This window comes from Suricata suricatta, chromosome 10, assembly GCF_006229205.1.
Source record: "Suricata suricatta isolate VVHF042 chromosome 10, meerkat_22Aug2017_6uvM2_HiC, whole genome shotgun sequence".
NCBI classification, from domain to species: Eukaryota; Metazoa; Chordata; class Mammalia; order Carnivora; family Herpestidae; genus Suricata; species Suricata suricatta.
In genome coordinates, this window is record NC_043709.1 from 74693943 (window position 1) to 74712050 (window position 18108).

Consider the following 18108-nt stretch of genomic DNA (forward strand, 5'->3'; position numbering starts at 1 on the left):
AGAAAGAAGAAAATGCATGAGGTCATTATTTATAGAGGAGAAAGCTGATGAAGGCTTTTAAATGGAGAATTTAAGGTTTGTTAGATACCTACTGTATCCTAGGATTTTTACAGGACACAGTTGTCACACCATGATTTTAGCAATAACAGAACTCATGCCACATCCTCTGACAATTAGCCTTTTTCTGTTCCCCCACCTCTGTCCCCGTGCTTCTTGAGCCACTCTGTCACTTCCCAATCTCATCACTCTGCTGCATTTGGCTTCAGTCCCCACCATTTCACTGGAACATTCTCCTCACCAATGGCTGCCTTTTTGCCATATCCAGTGCAGATACATATTTAGTCCTTATAATATGCAGCCTTTGGGCAGCATTTTACAGCACTGTGAAGTTCTCTTCCATCGGTTTCCAGGGCACCACCCTCTCCCACTTTTCCATTTGCCTCTGGAGGCGCATCGTAGTCTTCTCTGAGTGCCCTTGTCTGCGTGCCCAGGGAGGTCATCTTCGGTACCCTTCCTCTTCCTGGTGCAAACGCTCCTCCACAGTCCCGTGTACCATGTATCCTCGAGATTCCCAGAGTTTTATCTTCAGACCTGTCCTCTATCCTGAACTCTCTCTAGATCTGCATGGATTTCTAGCAGCCTCCTGGACTTCCTACATACACTCGGTATATGAAAAGCCAGATTTATTAGCTCCTCCCTGCCGCCTACCCCTAACCATCTCCTCATACTGAAGTCCTGCCGTTTACAAACCTAGAAGTCACACTTATCTCCAACCCTCCCCAGTCACAGCACCATATTTTAACCTCCTTAATAGACCTTAAATTTTTACCCTTCTGTCCGTCTTCATAACACACATCTCTTCCTCTGGTCTTGCTCACTCAGAACTGTTCTCTGGCCTTTAGAATGATCTTCCCAAATCTGATTGTTTCTCTGCCTAGATCTAACCTTTCCATAATTCCATCAAGTTTTTGTACTTTGCATCGTAGCACACATGGCCCAGCCCACGTTTTCACCTCTGCTTATCACTCCAGTCCCGGCTCTTTCTAGTCTCCTTCATTCTTTCTCACCACCATCCCCAGAGCTCCCCGCCCCCCCACTACAAACCACTTGAAACCTCTTCACTTCCTTCTTCTTTCCTGCCGGCATTTTTTCCCATTTATCCATCTGTCTCTGTCTCTCTCTGTTCTTTGCCACCAGTAGCTCTGGTTTTGCCTGGTACTCATGATTCTGGATGTTCTGAAATAGGCCAGATACTGCCTATTTCCTGATGGCGCCCCTCGCAATCTAGGTGTCCCAGGTAGCTGCACTGTGTGGGTGTTTCTACCCGAATAATACGTTGTGGTTATGCATTTCTTTCCTGCTTTCCCTCTAGACTTTGAACTTCCTGTGAGCGTCTTATCATCTTCATATTCTCAGTACCCTAAAGGAGAGGCAGGCCCAGCACAGGCACTGTATAAACATATGCCCAGAGACTGAAAGAATTAAGGAAGGAGGAAATGAAATAGAAACTCTTTACTTTTTGCCATCTAAGTTCTTTTGTTGCTCAAATTCTAGAAGTATTAACTGTGCTATTTTGGGTTATTGTTTTCATGGACAGGGCAGATTTCATTGAAATAATTGATCCTATTTCAAAGAATAGGAAGAACACTTGGGGGTCCAGAAATTTAGAATAAAGGGTAAGAATTTTATTCTTGACAATTCCCAAAGTTGCCATTCTAGAGAAATCATAAAAACAAACTCTTCTTGAAATTTTTGCTCTCTGCATAAAAGGAGAAGAGGCCAGAGGTATTTCCTTTAATAAGGAAAATAGGTGATCAAGGTGACATCCGTGCCTGATGCCTATGTTTATGGTGTCTATGTCTCTCTTTCTTTAGTGTGCTCCTTGGCATTTCAGCTCCCCAGGCTGCCTCCTGAGGGCCCTGGCTCTCAGACCACAGCCTGTGTTCTCCTTTGCCTGCATTCTCTCCCATTTCAAACCTATCCAGCCCCTGTTTTTGGAATCTGCTTTTTTTTTTTTTCCTTTGGTCTAGCGGAAATCCCACATGTAAAGAAGAGGTCTTTCATGTATCTGGAACATTCCTACAGAGTAGCTAGATAAAATTATAAACCTACATAATGACATAACCTATCATACAGTTGATCTTTCTAAAAGTAGAATGACTGGCCAGTTACTAATGCAGCTGAAATCAGACTAATGGAAAGGTTTAAGAAATTACCAAGTAAAGGGGCGCCTGGGTGGCTCGGTCTGTTAAGTGTCCACTTCGACTCAGGTCATGATCTCATGGTTTGTGGGTTCAAGCCCTGTGTCGGGCTCTGTGCTGCCAGCTCAGAGCCTGGAGCCTGTCTTCGGATTCTCTATCTCCTTCTCTCTCTGACCCTCCCCTGCTCGCACTGTCTCTGAAAAATAAATAAAAATACATGAAAAAAAAAAAGAAATTACCAAGTAAAACATTTCAGGTTTGTTTTTTTGAAAATATGATTTTTGTACCTGTGGGAAACTATTGGTTCAGCAAATGAATATTAGGCTTCTCCAGGGTACCCAGCACTGCAAGCCTTAGACATGGGATGGGCTACACAATGGTCTAGGAGAGGATCAGTGAAAAAGAAAATGAGACACATCAAGTGCTAGGTTATGGAAATTCAGAGAACAATAGAGCATTGTGCTCTGAGATTAGTAGATGGAGCCTATGGAGAGAGATTGAATCTCTAGTAGGATTACCAGGAAGTTTGTGACATTGGCACCGAACAGAAAATTTCTTCCACATCTTCATAATTACCAACCTCTTCGGTTCTTTGATTCTTCAAGTCTCTTTCAGCTTTTTCTTTCCATTTCCATTTTTAATGGCCCAGTTCAAGGCTTTATTTTCTCAGCTAAGACTCATTCCCTCAAAACGGTCTCCAGAAACACATACCTCCGCCAGAGGCATATTCTCAAAGCAGTTCTTTCATAACGCTTAAATTTTTATGAATTGGGGGAATCTGCATTTCCTGAGCATCTGAAAACACGCAGGAGTTCTCCATTCATCATCTTATGTTTGTCTGGCCCTCTGAGGTGTAGCCCCGTTAATACATAGGATATCTGAGACCCAGCCCCGGCAGGGCTGTGTCGTGAGTTGGCAGGAACACTGGTTGCTGACGGACTGCACACATGAAAAGTACTATTTTAATTTTTTCCTACGTCATCTCATATTCTGACCAATGATAGCATACACTGCTTCCTCTTGCATTTTTCATATATGGTGACATCATTTTAACATTCTCTGAAGTTGTTAAAAAGACTTCTGGAGAATACGTTCAGGTGAAAATGGGGCCAAGGTGCAACTACTCTTCCTGATTCTCCTCCCTGTCCCCCACCCCCATCTCCCAAGGCACATTTCTGCAGGCTTCAGGATGTGCTTTGTAACTGAGTGGGAAGGAAGGAGGAAGAGAGAGAGAAGGGAGGAGTGAGAAGGAATGCTGTGGGAGAATAGAGGAAATTTGGAATGGCTCTCTCTGGAGATCGGACCATGCAAAGATTTTACAGATCTGTTGATATTTGAATTGAATTGTGAAGAATGGAGAAGAACGAGGTAGAATGATGGGCTTTCTAGAAAAATCAGAGCAGCTTGTGAAGAGGCATGCAGTGTTTAGAGAAGGAATAAAACTCGATGTGATTGGAGGACGGGGTAAGTGATCAGAGGAGGGAAGGGAGAGGGTTGAAGACCCCAAGGAGATGGACCCAGACCGGGGTCAGAATGTATGCAGTGTTACAGAGTCAGACTGCGCAGACAGTAACAAAACAGAAAATCCACACGCTGACAGCTGTTGCAAACCTTCTTAAAGAGGAAGACCTCTTTCCATTTGGGAATTTTATTTTAATGTTTAATTTTTATTTTTGAGAGAACACGAGCAGGGGAGGGACAGAGAGTGAGGGGGACAGAGGATCTGAAACAGGCTCTCCAATGACAGCAGCGCCCCATACGGGGCTTAAACTAGTCTGGGAATTGTTTTTAATGATAATGTGAAGTAGCACTGGATTGATGAGCAGTGGATGGAGCGCTTCTTTGTGAATCATGTTCAGGAAAAGAAAGGAGTAATGGATTTATTTGTGGGTGTTAAGAGTGTTGGGAAATTCAAACTTTCCTGAGTCGTGTATGACTTATGAAGTGGATTAAAGGCTTAACCTTAAAAAAAAAAAAAGCTACACTGAACAGAAGGCAATTCTTATGTTATAAATGATCTTTCATCAGTTGAAGCACCTGTTGGGATGAACAGTAAAGATTTAAAATTGCCACTGAGATTGAGCCTGTTAGAGTTTTAAGTTCCCTGTAATATTTTACATGCATGGATTCCAATGCATGTAAAATATTTCCATCAAAGATGTTTTTATACAAAATAAAAGTGACTCAAATTCCGGTTTCATGATAATAGCTTACATTTTTTTACCCATTAAATTGACTCCTGAGGCACAACATTTTAAAATATGAGATCATTATATAATTCTCAGTACAGATGCCAAAACTCTTTGGCTTCATTCTTAATACCCTTGTACTCATGAGGTAACACTTGTATGTTTGAACATGTGTATCAGAAACACTGGGTATTGGTTTTTAGTCATGAGTCTCATTACTCTTATCTCCTCACCTGTGTCACACCCACCCACACGCACATTGACAATACTCCACACACATCTGCACATGTGTATACATTAGTGAGTGAGCCTGATCTTAGAGAGAATTTACAGGCATACCGCAAAAGAATGGTGGGTTAAGTTCCAGACCACCACAATAAAGTGAATATTTTGTCTTCCAGTGCATGTAAAAGTTATATGTGCACTATAATCTATTAAAGATGCAATAACATTCTGTCTAAAAAAACCAGTGTATGTACCTTAATGTAAAAGTACTTTCTTGCTGGCATGCCTGGGGGGCTCAGTCAGTTAAGCGTCTGACTTTGGGTCAGGTCATGATCTCCATTCATGGGCTCGAGCCCCATGTCGGGCTCTGTCCTGACAGCTTATAGCCTGAAGCTTACTTCCGATTCTGTGTCTGCGTCTCTCCCTGCCTCTCCCCTACTTGCAGTCTGCCTCTCTCTCTCGCAAAAATAAAAAATAAACATTAAAAAAATTTTTTTAATTACTTTCTTGCTAAAATATGCTAACCATCATCTGGGCATTCAGACAGTTTTCCTGGTGGACGGGGTCTTGCCTTGAAACTGATGGCAGCTGACTGGTCAGGGTGGTGCTTGCTGAAGGTTGGGGTGGCTGTGTTGTGTGGCCATTTCTTAAAATCAGTGAGGTAGACCCCATCGACTCTTCCTTTCATGAATGATTTCTCTGCAGAATGTGATGCTGTTTGATAGCATTTTACCCACGGCAGAACGTCTTTCAAAATTGGAGCCATTCCTCTCAAACCCTGCTGCTTCGTCAACAAAGTTGATGTAATATTCCAAATCCTTTGTTGTCATTTCAACTGTCTTCACAGCATCTTCACCAGGAGTAGACACCATCTCAAGAGATCACTTTCTTTGCTCATCCAGAAGAACCAACTCTTTTATTAAAGTTTTGTCATGAGATCACAGCCATTCAGTCACATCCTCAGGCTCCGCTTCTCATTCTAGTTCTCTTGTGCTTCTCACCACGCCTGCAGCTACTTCCTCTCCTGAAGTCTTGAACCCTTCAAAGTCATCCATGAAGGTTGAAAACAACCTCTTCCAAACTTCTATTCATGTTGATAGTTTGACCTCTTCCTCTGAATCAGGAATGTTCTTTATTAATTTTTTTAAAAGTTTTATTTACTTAGGCAGTCTCTACACCCAACATGAGGCTCAAATTCACAACCCTGAGATCAAGAGTCACATGCTCTTGCAATGGGCCATGCTCTTAGTGGCATCTAGGATGGCGAATCCTCCTCATAAATTCTTTAATTTACTTTGCCCAAATCCGTCAAAGGAATTACTATCTATGGAAGCTATAGCCTTGTGCAGTGTGTTTCTTAAATAAACTTTTTGAGTGTAGTTAACACACAATGTTACATTAGTTTCTGGTATAAACATAGTGATTCAACAGGTTTATAAATTATGTTCACCACAGATGTAGCTACCATCTGTCACCATTCAACCTACCACAGTGTCATTGACTGCATTCCTTATGCTGTGCGTTTCCTTCCCATGACTTCTAAAAACCACAGACCACGAATATCCGTGTCATTATTGCACACGAGCATATAATCTTCTCTGTATCATTCCAATTTTAGAATATGTGCTGCTGAAGCAGTGTATTTCTTAAATAATAAGACTTAGGTGCCCAGAATTACTCATTAGCCCATGAACTGCGGAATGAATATTGTGTCGGTGGGCATGAAAACGTTAATCTCCTACATCTCCATCAGATTTCTTGGGTGACCAGTTTGTCAGTGAGCAGTAATATTCCAAAAGGAATCTTTTTCTCCTGAGCAGTGGATTAGCAGTGGGCTTAAAAATTCAGTGAACCGAGTTGCAAGTGAATGTGCTGTCACCCAGGGTTTGTTGTTCCATTGACAGAGCCCAGGCAAAGTAGATTTAGCATTATTCTTAAGTGTCCTAGGATTTTGGAAATGGTCAATCAGAATTGGTTTCAACTTCAAATCACCTGCTGCAGCGGCCCTTATAACAAGAGTCAGCTTGTTTTTTTTGAAGGCAGGCATTGACTTCTCCTCCCTAGTTATGAAAGTCCTAGACGGCATCTTCTTCTAATATAAAGCTGCTTTGCTACATTTAAAATCTGTTTCTTAGTATAACCACCTTCCTGAAATACCTTAGCTAGATCTGCGTAACCCACAGCCCCTACAGAAGTGCTTTGCCTTGTACTTAGATGTTACAGAGACGGCTTTTTTCCTTAAACTGCATGAACCAACCCCTGCTAACTTCCAACTTTTCTTCTGAACTTCCTCACCTCTCTCAGCCTTCATAGATTTAAAGAAAGTCAGGGCCTTGGTCTGAATTAGACTTTGGTCTGAGGGAATGTTGATCATTGGGCCAGTTTGATCTTCTATCCAGACTGCTGAAACTTTCTCCATATCAGCAATAAGGTTGTTTCGCTTTCTTATCATTTGTGTGTTCACTGGAGTAAACTTTGAATTTCCTTCAGGAAATTTTCCTTTGCGTCTGCAACTTGGCCAACTGTTTGGTGCAAGAGGCATGGCCAGTCTCGGCTTTCAACAAGCCTTCCTCACTGAGCTTAATCGTTTCTAGCTTTTGATTTAAAGTGAGAGACGTGCAACTCCTCTCTTCCCTTCCCTTGAATACTTAGAGGCCACAGGAGGGTTATGATTTGGCCTAGTTCGAATCTGTCCTGGGAATAGGGAGGCCTCGAGGAGAGGGAGAGAGGCGGGGGAATGGCTGGTTGATAGAGCAGTCAGAACACACACATTTATGGGTGAAGTTTGTCATCTTATATGGGTGTGATTGTGGTGCCCCAAAAGAAATATGGTAGAAACATCAAAGATCATTGATCACAGATCCCCATAGCAAAAGTTTTAAATATTGTGAGAATTACCAAAATGTGACACAGAGACATGAGGTGAGAAAATGCTGGTGGAAAAATGGTGCTGATGGGCATGCCGGACCCAGAGTTGCCACAACCTTCCATTTTTAAGAAAGCAGTACTGCAATGCTATGCTGGTATTCATTGTGCTTTCTAGCAAATACTGGAAAACACCCTGTCACACTATCTTTTTTATTCTCCATTACCTGGAATGAATCAGGTGTACCTCTCCTTGAAGCCAGAGTCCTAGGATACCTTTAAGGCATGTCATTAGCCACAGTTCTAAGACTTTGCTGTTATCAGTCTGGTTTCTCTGAGTCAATGCTTAAGGAAGCATGAATATGTTAACATCCACAGTGATAATAGGCTGCCTAACCTAGTTAGCCTCTAGGCAGATATAAAAGGTGAGAAAAAACCAGTTTGATGAGGCATTTGGGAGTTATTGTTTTACAAGTGGCAGTTTTATTTGTCCACTATAAATTATCTTCTCTAGTTCAAACTGCAACAGATTTCATCATCACTATAAATACCTGCAACCTAGTATGCTACTAGAAAGACATAAATCAAATGTCATTATAATGGTAAAACAAATGGCAACAGAATGTTTATAAAGTTGTTTTCTTTACGAAAAAGCATATATTTTTATTTTATTTTATTAAAAATTTTTTTAATGTTTTTTAATTTATTTTTGAGAGACAGAGACAGCATGAGCAGGGGAGGGTCATAGAGATAGGGAGACACAGAATCTGAAGCAGGCTCTGAGCTGTCAGCACAGAGCCTGATGTGGGGCTCAAACCCACAAACTGTGAGATCATGACCTGAGCTGAAGTCAGACGCTTAACTGACTGAGCCACCCAGGTGCCCCAAAAAGCATATATTTTTAAAGTTGATTTATTTTGAAAGAGAGAGAGAGAGCATGCAATCACAAATAGGGGAGAGGCAGAGGGAGAGAGAATCCCAACCAGGGACAAAGTCCAACACAGGGCTTGAAGCCACAAACTGTGAGATCATGACCTGAGCTGAAATCAAGGGTCAGATGCTAACTGAGCTACCTAGGTGCCCCAAGAAAAACACATTTAAATCTTTAAAAAAATTTTGTTTTAATGATTTTCATTTTTGAGAAAGAGTATGAGCAGGGGAGGGCCACAGAGTGAGGAAGACCCAGAACCTGAAGCAGACTCTAGGCTCTGAGCTGTCAGCACAGAGCCTGATGCAGGGCTTGAACTCGTGTACCACGAGATTATGACCTGAGCTAAAGTCAGACACTTAACCAACTAAGCCACCCAGGTGCTCCAAGAAAAAACATATTTATAATTGTCTTTAATCATTACCTTTCCTGATGAATTCTTTTACTTCAGTATGATTTATTTGAACAAAACAAACTCAATTTTCCTGGATTTTACTGTTTATATACTGCTATATTTATTAAATAAGAACACTTTTAGAGGTGGCCTGGGTGGTTAAGTGTCTGACAGAGACTCGGGTCATGATCTCATGGTTTGTGAGTTCAAGCCCCACATCCAGCTCTCTGCTGTCAGCACGGAGCCTGCTTCAGATCCTCTGTCCCCATCTCTCTCTTGCCCCTACCCTGCTAGTGCCTTTTCTGCATGCTTGCGTGCTCGCTCGCTCTCTCTCTCTCTCTCTCTCTCTCTCTCTCTCTCTCAAAAATAAACATTAAAAAAGAGAACATTTTTAGAATGCTTTTTTAAAAATTCAGTTTTAGCTGAAATAACCATTTCTGAACATCTTTGAGGAAAACCTAATGATTATTGAGGGATGGTGTTTCTTTCCACAGGTGTAGCATTACCATGTAGAAATAATTTTTAACTTCTTTGACCAAATTTATTTTAAATTCCATGTAAAGTCTTACTGAGTGACCTTTTAAAATGTAATTATCATGCTACGTATATTTATCTTCAGTGAGATCAGTTTCTTTCTTTGGGCTGTATTATGATGCTACTCAATTCAGTGACAATCTTAGAGGCCAGTGTGATCAGAGGTGGACTATTTCTACTGCTGGCTTCCTATGCCTTCTGCTCTCAGATGATTTATCTTCTGGCTGAGGAAAAGCCAAGGCTTAGATGTTCTAGGTCCTTCCCCGTATTGGCCGAGCCATCTCTGGAGTATCAGGTTGGGAGGCAGAGGGAGCAGGTTTGGAACTCTGCTGAAACTCTGACTGTTTGTCTAGGAATGCAGACATGGAGATGACTCTGGAGCGAGCAGTGAGTGTGCTCGACGCAGACCACACACCGCCGCCCCGAATTTCGGCGGCGGCTACTTTCATTCAGCACGAGTGCTTCCAGAAATCTGAAGCGCGGAAAAGGGTGAGTATCATCTTAAGTCCCGTGTAAAATTATCACGCTTTGACCTCTGTTATGGTGGCCGTGCACACTGAAACCATTAATTTATTTAAATTAGAAAAAATCTTTATTGAGTTATGTCAATTATAGGTCAGTTTTAAATAACTAATAAAGTCTTCATTGAGCCTTTTTAATTAAAAGGAAATATACACCCAGGAACAAAAATGTACTGTAATTCAGAAATTTAGGATGTAAGTCCGCACACAAACCTTCCCCTTCCTTGTCTGTCTCCCCAGTCTCCCCACTTTAGGACCAAAGCCCCCAGCAGTTGTCCTTCCCAGTCTGGCTCCTTGCAGAGTTTTCTGTGGGAGGAGGGGGTGGGAGAGCGTGCATGAGCATTTTAGACCATTGTTTTCTATATTTAAATATATATGTTAAACATAAACAATGTTTTACATTTTTTTCATTAAGCGATGATGAAAATGGTTCAGTAGACAGCTTTGTACATATATCTTTTGGCATTTCCCTAAGTGTTGTATAGGACAGACCCCCCCGCCCCCGCAATGGAATCACTAGGTCATTCTATGTTCATTTAAAAAGTGGTACATTTGCTCAGGGGAAAAAAAATCATAGTTGAAAAGTTTCGCAGTGAAACTAAGTTTCCCTCCTACTCCAAACCTCAGCCTACCCCCCATCTTCATTTCTCTTTTTTTCTCTTTCCCCTATCCTCTCTCCTCCCACCTCTTTACCTCCCTCCCTCTCCTTCCCTCCCTCCTTCTCTCTCTCTCTCTCTCCCTCCCTCTCTCTCTCCCTCCCCCCCCCTCTCTCTCTGTCTCTCTCTTTCACATCATTTTTGGGTGTCTTTCCAGAGATATTCTATACATGTAAAAACAATTACTGAATGGGCTGATTCAGTATCCTTTTTCGTTTAATACAAAATTACAAATGGTAGCAGATTATGTATCTGCTCTGTATTATGTCTGCACTTTGTTTTCCTTTAATGCAGTATCTTGGAAATGTTTGATATATGTTAGCCCTTCTTCATTCTTTACTTTTTTTATATAATTTTTAAAAAATGCTTATTTATATTTGAGACAGAGAGACAGAGCACAAACAGGGGAGGGTCAGAGAGAGAGGGAGACAGAAGCTGAAGCAGGCTCCAGGCTCTGAGCTGTCAGCACAGAGCCCGATGCGAGGCTCGAATCCACAAACTGTAAGATCATGACCTGAGCTGAAGTCAGACGCTTAACTGACTGAGCCACCCAGGCGCCCCAAGCCCTTCTTCATTCTTTAAAATTGCTACAAGGATTTCTTTTGTATAAATGTACCAGTTTTGTTTGTTCATTTTTTAACACCTTTATTAAGGTTCAATTAAATTTTACCATGTCTAGCCATTGTAAAGCTCTCACAATCAAGATGATGAGCATATCCATTATCGCCAACGTCTCTCTGTGCCCCTTTATAATCCATACATCTGACCCCTCCCTAACCCAGGTCACCAATGATCTGCTTTCTGTTACTATAGATTATACTGAAGTTTCTAGAGTTTTATATAAACTATAGAGTATGTATGTTTTTTCCTTTGGCTTCTTTCCCTGAGCTTTAGTCTTTTGAGATTCATCCATGTTGTGTGCATCAAAAGATGTGTGCACGTGTGTGTTTGTATGTGTACAGCTGAATAGTACTTCATTGTATGAATACATCTTAATTTGTTGATTCACCTGTTGATGGATGGCTATAACAGATAAAGCTGCTGTGAACATATATGCGCAAATCTGTTTTCATTTCTGTTGGGTAGATATCTAGGAGTTGAATGTCTGGATGATATGGTAGGTGTATGTTTGACTTTTTAAGAAATTGCCAAACTGTATATTTTTATTTATTATTTTGAGAGAGAGACAGAGACATCCAAACAGGCTCCACACCATCGGTCACCCAGGTGCCCCCTTGTTCCTTTAAAAAAAAAAAGTCCAGTTAGTTAAAATGCAGTGTAGCATTAGTTTCAGGTGCACAAAACAGTGATTCAGCCCTTCATATAACACCCAGTGCTCATCACAACAGGGTGCTTCTTAATCCCCATCATCTACTTACCCATCCGCTCACCACCTTCCCTCTGGTAACTATCAGTTTGTTCTCTATAGCTTAGAATCTGTTTCTTTTTTTTTTTTTTTTTTTTTTAGTGTTTTTCATTTATTTTTCAGAGACCGAGAGACAGTGCAAGCAGGGGAGGGTCAGAGAGAGAGGGAGACACAGAATCTGAAGCAGGCTCTGGGCTCTGAGCGGTCAGCACAGAGCCTGACGCAGGGCTCGAACCCACGAACTATGAGATCATGACCTGAGCTGAAGCCAGATGCTTAACCGACTGAGCCACCCAGGCGCCTCTAGAATCTGTTTCTTGGTTTGCCTTTCTGTCTTTTTCCCCCATGGTCATTTGTTTTGTTTCTTAAATTCTACATGTGAGTGAAATATGGTATTTGTCTTTCTCTGACTTACTTCACGTAGCATTATACTCTCTACCTCTGTCCACATCATCCCAAATGGCAAGATTTCATTATTTTTTTTTTATGGCTGAGTTACATTTTATTATTTTATCCATTCATCAGTCAGTGAACACTTGGGCTGTTTCCATAATTTGGCTATTGTTGATAATGCTACTGTGAACATAGGAGTGCATGTATCCCTTTAAATTAGTATTTTCATATTTGTTGGATAAATACCCAGTAGTGCAATCGCAGAATCGTACAATAGTTCTATTTTTAGAAAAAGAACTTCCGTACTTTGTTCCCAAGTGGCTGCACCAGTCTGCACTTCCAGCAACAGTGCAATAGTGTTTCTGTTTCTCCTCACCCTTGACAATACCTGTTGTTTCTTCTGTTGATTTTAGCAATTCTGATAGGTATGAGGTGATAGCTCATAGTTCTTTTGCCCATTTTTATTTGGGTTTTGGTTCTTGTCATTGAGTTTTGTCAGTTCTTTCTGTATTCTGGATATGTCTTTTTTTTTTTTTTTTTCAAATATGTGGTTTGGAAATACTTTCTCCCAGTTGTGTTTTATCTTTTCATTCTTTTAACAGTTTTTTTATTTTTATGGAGTCTAATTAAAAATCTTTTCCTTTATGGATTATGCTTTCCATAGTGTATCCAAGAAATTTTTCTGTACTCTAAGGTCACAGAGATAATCTATGTTTTCTTCTAAAAGTTTTATAATTATCATATTTTATCTAGATGGTATTTGGTCCATTTGGGACTAACTTTGTATATACTGCAAATCTGGACTGACATTCCTTTAAAAAAGAAACCAAACATGCAGGGGCACCTGGGTGGCTCAGACAATTAAGCATCAGACTCTTGATTTCAGCTCAAGTCATGATCTCATGGTTCATGAGTTTGAGCCTGATGTTGGACTCCATGCTCACAGCTCTCTCCCTCCCTCTCTCTAAATAAATATACATTTAAAAATATATATGCAATTATTTAGGCATCATTTGTTGGAAAGATTATTGTTTTGGTATTACATTTTTATGCCTTTGTTGAAAAGTAATATCACATCTATAGGAGTATGTTTCTTCATCATTTATTCTATTTCACTGATGTATTCCTGGTCTGTCTTCATGCTAATACCATACTGTCTTGATTATTATAGTTTTATATATATTAATACAGTTTTATATTGAAGTTTGCTAATGTTAGTCCTATGACTTTGGTCTTTTTCAAGTGATTTTGGCTAGTCCAAGTCTTTTACAGTCCCATTTAAACTTTAGAATCAGCTTGTCAATTTCTTTATGACAACACTGCTGGCATTTTGTTTGAAATTGCATTGAATCTATAGATTAACATACAGAGAGTTTTCACCTAAGCAATATTAAGTCTTCTAACCCCTGACCATGGTGCAGTTCGCTACTTATTTAGGTCTTCTTTAATTTCTCTCAGCAGCGTTTTTTAGTTTCTACTCCAGAGATCTTTCATGGTTTTTATCAGATTTATCCCTAAAGATATAATATTTCTAAGTGCTTTTACACATGGTCTGAGTTTTTTTTCACTTCAGTTTTTGATTGTTCAATGCTAGTATATAGAACTATAGTTGATTTTTGTATATTGATCTTGTATCCTGTGATATACTAAATTCATTATTAGCTCTAGTAGCATATTTGTAGATTTGTCAGATTTTCTACATAGATCATGCCATCTGCTAATAAAAACAGTTTTATTTCTTCCTTTGCAATCAATATGACTTACATTTCTTTTTTCTTTTCTTTTCTCTATCTCTCTCTCTCTTTTTTGGTACTGGCTAGAACCTCTAGTACAGTGTTAAAAAAAAAGTGAAAGTGAACATGTCCTGTTCTTGATCATAGGGAGAAGCATTTGCTTCTCCTTGCTTTGTACTATTAAGTCTGAAAAAACCTCTAAGTTTTTGGTTTTTTTCTTTAGAAATTTAATCTGGGGGATTTTTATGTGGGGTTTTTTTTTTTTTGGAAGAAAAGAAAAAAATTATATTTTAGCATTTTACACCATTTTTTTTCCTGTTTTTTGTTTTGTTGATTTTTTTAATTGAGTTATAATTGACATATAACAGTTTATTATTTTCAGGTGTACAATATGATATGATATATGCATATATTGTGAAATGATCACCCAGTCTAGTTAACGTCCATCTCCATAAATTTTCTTGTGATGACAACTTTCAAGATCTGCTCTTAGCACTTTTAAATATACAATACGCTCTTAATAACTAGTCGTCATGATGTACATTACGTCTTCTTGACTTACTTATTTTATAACTGGATGTACGTCCCTTTTGACCACCTTCACCCCTTTCACCCATGTCAAACCTCCTATCTCTGACAACCATCAGTCTATTCTCTGTATCTCTGAGTTTGGTTTTTGTTGGTTTGTTTGTTTTTCCTTAGATATAAGTGAGATCATACAGTATTTGGTCACTGTCTATTTTACGCAGCATAATGCCCTCAGGGTTCATCCATGTTGTTGCAAATAGCAGGTTTTCCTTCTTATTTGTGGTTGAATAATATTCCATTGTGTATATCACGTTTTCCTTATCCATTCATACATCAGTGGACACTTTGATTGCTTCCATGTAATAGCTGTTTTAAGAATACTGCAGTAAACATGGGAGCTCATATATCTTTTCAAGTTAGTGTTTTCATTTCCTTCTGATAAATACTCAGAAGTAGAATTATTGGATCATAAGGTAGTTCTAGTCTTAATTTTTTGATGAACCTCCATACTGTTTTCAGAGTGTTTGTACCAAGTTACATGCTCTCCAACATCCTTACAGACACTTGTTATATCTTGTCTTTTTGGGAATAGCCATTCTGACAGATGTGATGTAATATCTCCTTGACCACCTTTGCATTTCCCTGATGAGTAAGAATGCTGAGCACATTTTCTGTGTGTTGGCCATCTGAATGTCTTCTTTGGAAAAATACCTATTCAGGTCCTTTGCCCATGTTTTAATTGGATTGCTGTTTTGCTGTTGAGTCATGTGAGTTCTTTATATTTTGAATATTAACCCCTTATCAGATTTATGATTTGCAAATATTTCCTCCCATTCCATACATTGTCTTTTCATTTTTTGATAGTTTCCTTCGCTGTTTGATCTAGTTCCACTTGTTTCTTTTTACTTTTGTTCTTTTCTTTTGGTGTCATATCCAAAAAATCATTGCAAAGACTGACATCAAAGAGTTTACTGCCTATATTTTCTTCTAGGAGTTTTATGGTTTCAGGTCTCACATTTAAGACTTTAATCTATGTTGAGTTAATTTTTGTGTATGGTGTGAAATAGTGGTCCAGTTTCCCTTTTTTTTTATTATTATTTTTTAAGTTTTTGCTTGTGGCCATCCAGTTTTCCCAGCATCGTTTGTTGATGAGGCCCTCCTTTCCCCATTGTGTATTCTTGTTTTGTCTTTTGTTGTTGTTGTTATAAATTAATTGGTCGTATGTGTATGGGTTTATTTCAGGGCTGTTGATTCTGTTCTATTGATCTGTGTGTCTTTTTAAGTCAATATCATACTGTTTTTATTACTGTAGCTTTTTAATATAGTTTTGAAGTCAGGAAGCATGATGCCTCCAGCTTTGTTCTTCTTTCTCAATATTTATCTGGCTACTCAAGATCTTTTTGTGGTTCCATATACATTTTAGGATTTTTTGTTTTCTGTGAAAAATACCATTGGAATTTTGATAGGAATTGCATGGAATCTGTAGATTGCTTTGGGTACTATGCACGTAGGAACAGTGTTTCTCTAATCCGTAAGCAGGGAATATATTTCCATTTATTTGTGTCTTTAGTTCCTTTCATCAATGTCTTATACTTTTCAGTGGACAGATATTCCCTCTTGGTTAAATTTATTCCTAGGTGGGTATTTTTTTATGCAACTGTAATTGGGATTGTTTTCTTAATTCTGATAGTTTATTACTGGTGTACAAAAATACAACAGAATTTTGCATATTTTTTCTATACTACAACTTTACTGAATTTATTGGTTAGTTCTAATAGACTTTTGGTGGAATCTTCAGGATTTTCTATGTAATATGTCATCCACAAATAGTGACAGTTTTACTTTTTCTTTACTAGTTTGGGTGCTACTTATTTCTTTTTCTTGTTTAATTACTCCAGCTAGGATTTCAGTACTATGTTGAATAAAAGTGGTCAGAGTGGACATCCTTGTCTTGTTCCTAGTCTTCAGAAAAAAGCTTTTAGCTTTTAACTGTTGAGTATGATGTTAGCTGTAGGTTTTTCATAAATCATCATATCAAGTTGAAAACCATAGCTTTATCCCTTATTTTATGGAGTTTTGTTTTGGTTTTTACTCAGAAATGGCTTTTTGGGGCACCTGGGTGGCCCAGTCAACTAAACGTCTGACTTTGGCTCAGGTCATGCTCTCATACTTTGTTGAGTTTGAGCCACCCATCAGGCTCTGTGCTGACCACTCAGAGCCTGAAGCCTGCTTCAGATTCTGTGTCTCCCTCTTTCTCTGCCCCTCCCCCACGCGCACTCTATCTCTCTCGCTCTCTCAAAAATAAACATTAAAAAAGGTTTTAAATCGTTTTTGGATTTAGTCAAATGTTTTATTTACTTATTGAAATATTTCTGTGATTTTTATCTTAATTTTGATAATATGGTAAATTACTTTGATCTTTAAGTATTTTTCAATTCCTGAGATCCCACTTGGTCACAATGTACTGTTACTTTTTAAAAATTAGATTTGGTAAGATTCTGTTAAGGCAGTTATACAGCTATATTTATAAAGGATGTTGATCTCTTCTTGTAATGTCTTTCTCCAGTTTGGGATTGAGAGTTATACTAGCTTCATAGAATACATTGGGAAGGAGTCTCTCCTCTTCGATTTTCTGAAAGCTTGATTGTAATTAGAATTGTTTCCATCTTAAATGTCTGGTGGAATTCACCAGCACAGCTAGTTGGACTTGACTTTCTCTTGTGAGGGGTTCTTCACCACACCGAGGACCTTCAGATGCTGACACTGGCACCTGCCTGCTGCACCAGAGAAGCGAGGTTCTTAACTGTAAACTCAGTTTCTTTAATTGATAACAGGGCTTTGGAGGCTCTGTATTCTTCATAGTGAACTTCAGTACTTTGTGTCTTTCAAAGACTTTGTCCATTTCATCTAGGTTTTTCCAGTGCTCTTCATTGCCTTGTATCAATGTTATCTGTTATTTCCCATTGCCTAAAGAATTCTCTCTAACATTTATTTTAGTGCAGGTCTCCTGGTGGTTAACTCAAGCTTTTGTATGTCTGAAAAAGAATTTCATCTTTGCTTTTGAGAGGTCTTTTCACTAGCAGTGGAATGCTAGGTTACCAGTTTTTATTTCAGCACTTGAAAGTTGTTGCTCCGCTGTCATCTTACTTGCTTTGCTTCAGACAAAATCATCTGTCATCTGCATTGTTCCTCAGTACATATTGTATCTCTCTCCACCTACCCAGCCTGCTTTGAAGATTTTCTCTTTATCATTAGTGTTGAGCTAATTGGCCACAATGTGCCTTGGTATAGTCTTCCTTAGGCTTCTTGTGCTTGGGAACTCATTGAGCTTCTTAAATTTGTAGATTTTTTACTTTTTATCAAATTTTGGAATTTTGGTCAGAATTTTGAATTTTCAGCCATTAATTCTTTTTTTATGCCTTTTTTTAATATAACACAATTTACTTTTTTTAACATATGCAATTATTTTCCATCATTTACAATACAGTAGTTACAATGACACTCCAAACAGAAAAGCAAAGTAAAAAATCAAAATCCCAACTTCTATTTCATGTAATTAGACTTATACAGAAATT

At 39.0% G+C, this 18108-nt stretch overlaps 1 protein-coding gene and 1 pseudogene across 4 annotated transcripts in view; one reads left to right on the top strand and one right to left on the bottom strand.

Moving 5' to 3' along the window:
* The window catches only part of PKP2 (plakophilin 2), a 109060-nt gene that overhangs the window by 33563 nt on the left and 57389 nt on the right, over positions 1-18108 (top strand). For all 4 annotated transcript variants that reach the window (XM_029955103.1, XM_029955105.1, XM_029955104.1 and 1 more), the window contains exon 4: positions 9690-9825. In XM_029955103.1, the coding sequence (XP_029810963.1) occupies positions 9690-9825 (136 nt within the window). The remainder of the gene's footprint in view (positions 1-9689; positions 9826-18108) is intronic.
* Positions 6157-6253, bottom strand: LOC115305834 (annotated as a pseudogene).